The 9,392-nt window shown below is 40.7% G+C and overlaps 1 protein-coding gene across 1 annotated transcript; it reads left to right on the top strand.

Moving 5' to 3' along the window:
• Positions 1 to 4,913: 4,913 nt before the first annotated feature.
• On the top strand, positions 4,914 to 7,885 carry LOC115735477 (SNF1-related protein kinase regulatory subunit beta-1). The gene is given in 5 exon segments (XM_030666732.2): positions 4,914 to 5,442; positions 5,445 to 5,467; positions 6,421 to 6,599; positions 6,712 to 6,874; positions 7,454 to 7,885. Coding segments are annotated over 5 exon segments (867 nt in total). The 5' UTR covers positions 4,914 to 5,258; the 3' UTR covers positions 7,772 to 7,885.
• Positions 7,886 to 9,392: the final 1,507 nt, after the last annotated feature.

The following is a 9,392-nucleotide window of genomic DNA, read 5'->3' on the forward strand; positions in this document are numbered from 1 at the left end:
TGGCACACTTTCATGCACATCTCCGTCTTGCTTTTTTGTTCGTACCATAATAGACATTATCATACATTATCATCATCGTCATAATTTGGCATCATTTCCTCCTCTGTTGTTTTTTTTTTTTTCCCAACATTCATTAATTCCCCACTTCGGGGTGGAATTTTGATTTACTTTATTCGACAAATTTCCCCTCTCTTCCCCCTTCGCCTATTTTGGTCGAGAAAATTGTTCAAATTTAGTCCTAAACGTTACGAAGTTTTGTCAATTTAGTCTTTCGTAAAAAAGTTTAGGATTAAATTGACACGATTAAAAGGTTTTATGACTTAATTGACAAATCGTCAAAAGGTTTAGAACTGCATTTGGAACAATTGAGAAGTTTAGGACTGCATTAGCCGCCGTACAGTATATTCAGGATTTTTTGGATAATTATCATCGTTTTGATTATATCGCCCAAACCTTATATATATATATATATATATATATATATATATATATATATATATATATTCAGAGGTCGTTCGCGCGTAATATATTTTTGCAATTTAAGATTTGACACGTGTCGTTGCAGGACTTTGCGAGAAAAGAAGTCAGCAGTTTGGATGAGCCCTTGCATGATATGGAGACCTTTGGGCATTATAAGAGCGGTCAACATAATGTTTGATCTCCAAATTCACGTGTTTCCCTTGGTTTCCGGGGTCTTTAACAGATTTTGGTCATTCCGATACCCTCCAGCCGTTTCAAAGACAGTTCTCTTGCTCGTGTTCGCCTTTGGAACTAATTCAACCAATGCTTGCACCACCTCGGACATTGATGGTCGGAAACCACCTCATTGACACAGCGATCCTATACCGTCGTGCGCAAAAGCAGGACTCCGCCACGAAGCGAGAATCCTCACGGTGGACACGAACCTCTCAAAGGGACGAGGGGAAGATGGTGATGGAGAGGCTGGAAATCTCCGGCATCGCCGATAATCTAGACCCAAATCATTCTAAGGCGATAAAGAGGCATGCCGGTGGTCGCCTGAAATTCACTCGCTCCCCTCTTTCGGTCGGGTGTTTGATCAACGGATCTAAGTCGCCGCTGCACGAAGATGTTGGTAATCATCGTGTTTAATCGCGTCCACTGTGACGGCGGCAACAACAATACCTAAATCTCATTTTCGGTTCTTTAATTTAGTCCAATTATCTAACTTCTTGATAAGACTAGACATGTCCACATTTACTATCCGAAGGGTTTGACATCTCACTTAATCCTATTGTATCCCAATCCTTGTCCCGACGACCAAAAGCAACCATAGATATGTAAATAAAACAACCATTTTATACATGAGACAAACTTAACACAACATTTCAAACGTGTTAAAAAGGTTACACAACCATTTTCTACTCAAATAGTAGCCTTTAACATTGGTCGATTCTCGTGGCCTAACTTGTCCACATGTCAGCCCATCTGACTCTCGCTTCGTTGACCGGTAACGACTCGGTACCAACACCTTTGTAACCCCCCAAATGCAATTCACTTTCATCTTAATGTCGGTTTTCCTTCTATTTATAGAATAGGTCCCTCCTTTGCTTTTGTGTCTCTTAAGATAAGATGATGGGATTGTAGTTGCATAATTATCCCAATGCATTCCCTCTTCTTGTTTGTTAGTGGAGTTCTGTCATCCCTCTTCAGTTTTTTTTTTGTTTTCGGGCTGTACCATTAGAAAGCCTGCTAGTCTCTTACAAGCCATCGGGGTAAATTGCCAAAGCTAGTTCCGTTCCAGTCCAAGGATTAAAAAAAAACCCATAAGGCAAGTTATCGAGTGAGATTTAGGAAGCAGAAAAGTTAGATCCAGATAGATCGATGCACGGCACTTTAGTACAATATTCTTGAGGCTATCAATATAGGCGATGGGATGATCGGAAGAGGCAACGGAGCTTTAGGGTTTTTTTGTGGCATGTCGAGTCCCGGTAAGGTTCTTCACTTTGCATCGAATTAAATCACGTGCTCCACCACTTGTGCAGGCCTCCGTCAATTCTTTCGAGTTTCGTTTTTGTGAACGATCAATGCAGAAATAAATTCACTCCCCCTAAATTAAAAACATGGAATATTCCTTTGTCTTATTGAAATAAATTGAGAGAGCGCATGATAACACTCCTTCTTCAGAAATCATTAACTTCTGATCAGAAGTTGATTTCTCTACTTCTGTTCAGAAGCGGAAGTTGATTTTTCTACTTCTGCTCTAGAAGTTAATTTATGATCATAGAAATTCGTTTGGTAATGGTTAAAATTTTTTACTTCTAAACATTATTAACAGCAAATCATTTATGAAGAATTATTGTCGGTGGTTGAAAAATTTCGACTTCATTTTTAAATTTTTTAAATTTCTTTAAAAACTAATTTTTATTGTTAAAAAATATCATTTACATTTTAAAAATATAAAAAATGATTATTTATTGTTTACTCTTGCTGTTGAAGATAGCGACTTGGCAGCGATGGTCGTCGGAGGGCGGTAGTCGACGGTGAGCGGCAGCGGTGGTGGTCGGTGATCATATCCGGCCGCAGCGGGCAGCAGGCGATGGTCGGGGATCACAACTAGCGATGGGTGGCGACGGGTGATGGTCGGAGGTTGGCGATGGTCGCGAATGGTGATTGGCGACGGCAGTGGTCGACGATTGTTGTCGGTGGGGGCGGGTGTCGGTGGTCGGCGGTGGGCGGTGACGGAAGTCGGTGGAGGCGAGCCCGATCAAAAAGAGGGTGAAGGCATAATGAAAAGAAAATGAGGTGAGAACTACTTTGTGATGGTTTTTTTTTTTGTCCAAGAAGTACTTCTACTTTTTTTAACTTTTCAAATTGAGGGAAAAATAATTTTAAAAGTGAAAATTCACTTTAAAAGTAAAAATTCCTTTCCGAAAGAAAAGTTTTTATCAAACGAATTTCTACTTTTGAAGTTACATTATCAAACGAATTTCTTTCTATTTTTAAAAGCGTTGCCATGCGCACCCCGAAAGTCTTTTGTTTCTTCGAAGAAAAAATCTTTCATCCTTCGGGGAAAAAAGAAAATGCAAAAGCAGAAAAATCCTGAGTTAATGTTATCCAATTCTTTTGTCCCGTTCGAACAAAAACATCCTGCTGAGCTGGCAATCATTAATTGGCCCGCGTCTGGAAGCCCAAAAACACTCGAGCAAACGTAAACAAAAACAAAAAAAAAAGAAGTCGTCCGTCCTCCAACTCAGATCTTATCCAGAAAAGAAGAAAACCCGCCCCCACACTCGCCACGTCACGTGATCATCGTGCCCTCCAACTCCTGCTATCGTCCAGCCCCTCGTGGGCCCCTCCGCCGATTCGTCACGTGCTCATGCCACGTCGGACGCATGCTGATCTGATCTGATCCCTCACAGTATCCGCAATATTTTAAAAAATAAATAAACAGTCGCTCCCCTCTCCACGCGCCGCCGTGCGGGACCTCGCATGGGGAAATTTAACTTGAGGCCCGGAAGGAGAAAACGACGTGCGCTCCGCCACCGCCCTTTGGTCCCGACCTAAATCAACCCTCCACCAACTAAATGCGACATTACTAACGGGGGACCAAAGATAATGGACATTACTTTGTTGAGATGGTTTTTTTCCTTGGTACTTTTTTAAGATGGCATTATCGCCTTTCGAAAGATAATGGATATTGCTAAATCCCGATCTAATCCGGACCCGACTTTTGTTCACAGCTGTTGGAAAATAAAAATCTTTATAATTTAGAGTTGTTATCGCGTTACAACAAATTGTAAAAAAAAAAAAAAATTATATGTGAATCTAGTAATATTATCGACATTATTTCATGAAAATTTCAACCGTGCTAGATTGGAAAAAAGAAGAAGTCAAATTGCGTGATTTAAATTAAACATAAAAAATTAGCCAAACAATCCTTTAAGTATAGTTAAACTCGGAATTTTCTTATTTTACGCTTTTTTGTACAATCAAATGTTGTGTTTCGCAATTAATGCAATTTGAACCTTCGACTTTTATTTTGTGCAACCAAGTGCTTTGTTATAACTTATTATAATTAATATCACCAAACAAAGGTCTCTTTTTTTTCTAATTTTGTATTTTTTTTTTTGCTAATTTTGCGCTTGTTTGGCATCAAATTAGCATGATGTGCCATTTTCTACCACATCATTAAGCAATTCGGCTGTTTAACGGAGATGATTGATCGAAAACTTTGCTTGGACGATTAGAAAAAAAAGTAGAAGACTTTATCGCAAAAAAAAAATTAAAAGATCAAACCGCAAAATTGAAAAAAATTCACAAAATAAAAGTTAGAGAGTACTAATAAACCTCTAACTTTAATAATTTGCTCGAGTTTGAGTAGGGGTGATCGATTCGGTCCCCGTTCCCTCAACGCAACGGGGCTTTTTTGAATCGATCCGATTCCCGAGCAATTCCATTAGATTGGACACATGTCAAAAAAAAAAAAATGTGCATCATTCATAACATGGAGCACATGAGCTTGGTTACTTTCAAAAAATAAAACACAATGTAACTAAAAAGACTTTTACATAGGAGAATAAAAAATAGAGAGCATCAATAGATTCTTAATTTAGTAAAATTTCTTGGACACCCTTAACAAGTAAAGAGAGGGTAACTTTTTAAAAATAAAAATTTCAGTCGGTCCGATCCTAGGATCTTAGAACCGGGAATTGGACCACCGGTTAGGGTGATCTCGATTTGGGTGTTCCGATTTGCTCACTCCTAACTTGGAGCACTTTAATTGCAAAAGTTAGAAAAGCTGAAAATGAAATTTGCAACTAAAACGGTGGGGCCCACAACGCCGGCCGGTGGGTGTCACGCTCCGCGGGAGGCGCGTGAGCTTCCGTCTCGTGACGTGCATTACTTCTTCTCTCGTTTAGTTTATCCATTTCATTTCCTTCTTCTGACTCTGTCCCTCTCTCCTCTGTCCTCTCTCTCTGTCTCTGTCTCTGTAAGCTGCTTGGTCGTCTCTGGCGGTGCTCCGGCGTCTCTGAATGATCACCGTCTCCTGCAAATCGAAATGCGAGGGTTTTGATCATCGAACCAATCCGCCATTTTTGCTCCACTCACACCTCCTTCTTGCTTCTCTCTCTCTCTCGCTCTCTCTCTCTAACTCTCTCTTTGAAGCTGCACCAGTGATTATAATACATATGGAAACCGAGGGGGTATTATACGAGCGAATAATATAATAGATTGCATTCCGCCGTAGCTGCTTGGTGCAAGTTGGAGCTGCGATCTGTAGATCTAAGGGCAAGGCCATGGGAAATGCCAACGGGAGAGAAGAAGTACCCCGCGGCGACGCCGAGAGAGACGACGCTCCCGCCAGATCAAACGGGGAGCGGGTTCCCCGCGAGAACCACGCGCCGGCTCCGCACACGCCTGGTCAAGCGCAGTCCTCTGAATCCACGAGCCATGCTCCTCCTGCCACCGCCGCACGCTCTCCGTCCCCCTCGTCTTCGCTCCTCAGGTCACCCTATCTCTCAATCTCTGCGCGTTTCTCCGCGTGTGGTAACATGTATCGATCTCTGTCGACTTTGTTTGACTCGCCAATCGATCACGTTGTTTCTACTGCTAGATGTGGCGTGCGTCATAGTTGTGATGTCTGTGCTTATTTTTGGATCGGATACATACATATAACGGCGATGAATGCTGTGTCTTATCGTGTATTGATCTTTGGCTTCTCCGTTTAATTTATGCGTTCCTTTTTCATTTTGTGCTGCTTCTGGGATGGTGAATGTTTATGCTCTATAATAATATTCGTGGGACGATTTACGATAGTTTTGTGGGCAATCGTATATCTTTTTTTTTTTTTTTTTTGGGTTGGTGGTCAGCCTTTTGCTGATTACTCTCTTGTTTTTCCCTTTGTTGGAGGAAGTTTTCTCAGTGCGCCTTTACTTCACAGTTTCTCTCTCCAGAGTCAAGGTTTAGTTTCTTTGGCGATTCTTTTGTCAGGACAAGATCATTGCTTTACCTCTTTACAGTGCAAAGAGCTGCATTCTCACTCTTTGGTTGATATTCTTGTGAAGTGTTAGGAAGAAGATAAAGATCGTGATGAACTTGGCGCTCAGTTTGTAACAATCATGACTTCTGTAGTTTACGAGCGGGAGACTCTACTCTGATTCTATAATTGCCCCCATCTGCCTTTGATTTGCTTGCTCTGAGTTTACATTTCGTGGGCATTGCCTTTTTGCAGGGTGCTTATTCTTCCTCATATGCCTGCCTACTTTTGTACTTGTCGAACTATCTGTAATCCCAGCATGCGTGTCTAAGAATCACTTTTTTTTTAACTTTTTACTCATAATTATAGTTCGAAAGATGGGCTGTGAGGATATGTTTCGCGAATTGTGTCTTATACATTTAGATGAATGCTTGTGATTATGCTTTCAATTGACGAGTTGCTTTCCATTTTGTCCTATTTAGATTCCTACACCTCCGTTTCAGATGAGTGATGGCCCTGCCACTTTTAATCAGAGTAGTCAGAATGAGTCTCAAGGAAACATTGATCATCCTTCTGAGGGAGGAATACCCATGCTCATTGCATGGCAATATGGTGGCAATGATGTGGTGGTCGAAGGATCATGGGACAATTGGGGATCTAGGTGAGGAGTGCGATCTTTCCATTTGTTATGGTTATTGGCTTCCATAAAACCAGTTAGAAGAAAAAGCAGCGGAGCTGACTAAAGCCAGTTAGTTGATTACTTTATAATGCAGGAGAAGATTACAGAGATCCGGTAAAGATTATTCTATCCTTTTGGTCCTACCATCTGGCGTATACCATTATAAGTTTATTGTCGATGGTCAATTGAGATATAGTCCAGATCTCCCCCATACTACCGATGAGAATGGCCAAGTTTGTAATATTCTGGACGTTGATGTAAGTACTTTATAGATCCACGGAGCTTGTGTAACTGTAAAGTGTGTGCATGTGAATGTGATTTAAGTAGGGGTCTATTCCCCAATGCAGTATCATTGATCAAGTCAGTTACACAAGCAAAATTGTGAATCCAAAATGTCACGACAGGGAGAGTGGTTTTTTTTTTTCGGCATTAAAGAGATTCGAAGAGTGGTGGTTGGTTTATTGTGATAACATCTTTTTCGATGGTAATCTTGCTATTATGGTTGGTTTCTTGTAATTTTTGCACTTTTTTTTGTACACTCTTACATCCATAGTTTTTGATCAAATATTATCTGGATAGTAGATTACTGACTCTGAGTAGTGATATCTTCTTGGTCAATTTTTTTTGGACGGGGTTTTTGGTTTGGGGTGGGGGTAAGGCAAGTTTGCGATTGCCTTTTTTTTACGCTGAAGGCAAGCAAAATACAAACTTGTTGATGCATGCAATAGATGCTAATGGTTGATATACATGCACACATATTATTGGGTAAATGTTTTGTAATTTGAGATTCTTTTAGCAACCCTAGTTGATTTATTATTGTCCCTTCACTTCTGCAGGATTATATTCCCGAAAACTTGGACAGTGTGGCTGAATTTGAGGTTCCAACATCACCTGATTCTGGCTACAGTCAGTTGCTTCCTGCTGAGGAAGATTTTACGAAGGAGCCGGTGGTGGTTCCTCCTCATCTTCGTCTAACTGTTCTGGATACAGAAAATTCAGATGAAACTGCTCCGCTCAAGCCCCAACATGTCGTACTTAATCACCTTTTCTTAGAGAAAGGAGGGACCCCTCAGTCGGTAGTTGCTTTAGGATTGACTCATAGGTTTCAGTCCAAGTATGTAACTGTTGTGCTCTACAAGCAGCTCAGAAGGTAAATATCTCATTTTGTTCTGACTTTGTAAAGATAGACTTCTCTTTTGGGCAAAGCTGTCTTGTTGATAACAACACTCTCTCGTATTCAGCCCTCTGTGTGGCTGTAGTACTCAAGAGTCGTTATGTTTGATCTCATTCCTTGACTTTTAAAGGTGAGTAGCGTTGTGACGCTGTTGTCCTCGATGTAATTTAACTCTACATTAGTGGGCAATATGGAAATTATTTCCTGCTATAGAGAAGGATTCTGATCTGTCGCAGCATTCCTTGTTGGAAACCAATGAGTGAATGTGTTTATTGGCGTGAAAATAAAGCAGGCCTTTTGCATTAATAGTCGCCTATGATCTATACGTCAATTCCGCAGTCTTTTGCAGCAGAGTTTCAATTCCAGATGCATTCCACAAACTCAATCTGCTGAATATCGTAAGGATCAAATTATTGTATCGTACTTTACTGAGTTTTGGATTTAGTGTTTCAGAATCGGACTCCTGGACAGTATTCCGAAAGCTTTAAAAATGAGGTGCGCTTTTTGTTCTATGAAATAGGCTAGTGCTTTTCTTCTCTGTTGAGCTTTGGCTTAATAAGTAGTCTTTGCCACGGAGGTTAATCTGCCAACATGATAGCCTACTTGGGATGGCCAGTCTTCCTGCGCTGTCGATATGTTTATTGATTTATCCATTTTTCCACGTCTTGAATTTTCCTTCTGGTTTTGTTACATATACTTTTGTAACAGTAATTCTTGAAATTTTCCATCATCTCCTGTTCTTCTTCAGAGGTGAATGGTTGTAGTCATAAATATTACTATAGTCGATGTTTCTGACCTCGATATCCCTTTTCTTCCTCATCCACAATGGAAAGCACCAGTGAAAACTTACCACTTTCAGCTTGGTTCTGAATAAATTATGCTTCAGATTGGGGCTTGAATAAGGTTGGCAGCTTCATTCATGCATCAAGCGATTGCTTACTGTTTGGATGATTTGGTCTATCGCTATCTCCGTATCTCAGACTTAGCCCCAAAGACGATCAATGTTCTATCAAGCAAAAACTTGGAATTCATCTGCCTCTCTCTCTCTCTCTCTCTCTCTCGCCAAGGAAAAATTTCTGTCCAGGATGACTTTATACATCTTGCGAGAAAGACATTAATAAGCGGAGCAGTCGAACTCAAATTGAGAATCTGCCTTATTTTAAGTATTTATGTATCTTATATATGACATTATAGTACAACATAGGGGGCATGTACACAATCATTCGTTCATCTGTTTCCAGTGCTGCTGTTTCCAGTCGTCTGTCGAGAATAAAAAAGAACCCGAATTATCGGCACCGTGATAAATAAGGCGACTGACTCGCTTGGCTGGAGATTTGGTGAATTTCACGTTGGGCTAACACATTTTTTGATGGCATCGGTCGCCTGATCCATCTCGAACCTGGTCCAGATAAAGAATAAACCACAGTGGAGAGGACATCGCCATTCTCTAATTTTCTCAATCAGCTGGATGCAACCCTTACTGCTACTGCTACAATTTTTAGCTCCTCAGTGGCGAATTTACGAACCTGGTCGGTCAGGCGCAACGGAAACAGTGTGGACTCAGGGATTGTTTTCCTCTTTTCTTTGGGTCCATTAGAGAT

The sequence above is a fragment of the Rhodamnia argentea genome, chromosome 8 (assembly GCF_020921035.1).
Source record: "Rhodamnia argentea isolate NSW1041297 chromosome 8, ASM2092103v1, whole genome shotgun sequence".
NCBI classification, from domain to species: Eukaryota; Viridiplantae; Streptophyta; class Magnoliopsida; order Myrtales; family Myrtaceae; genus Rhodamnia; species Rhodamnia argentea.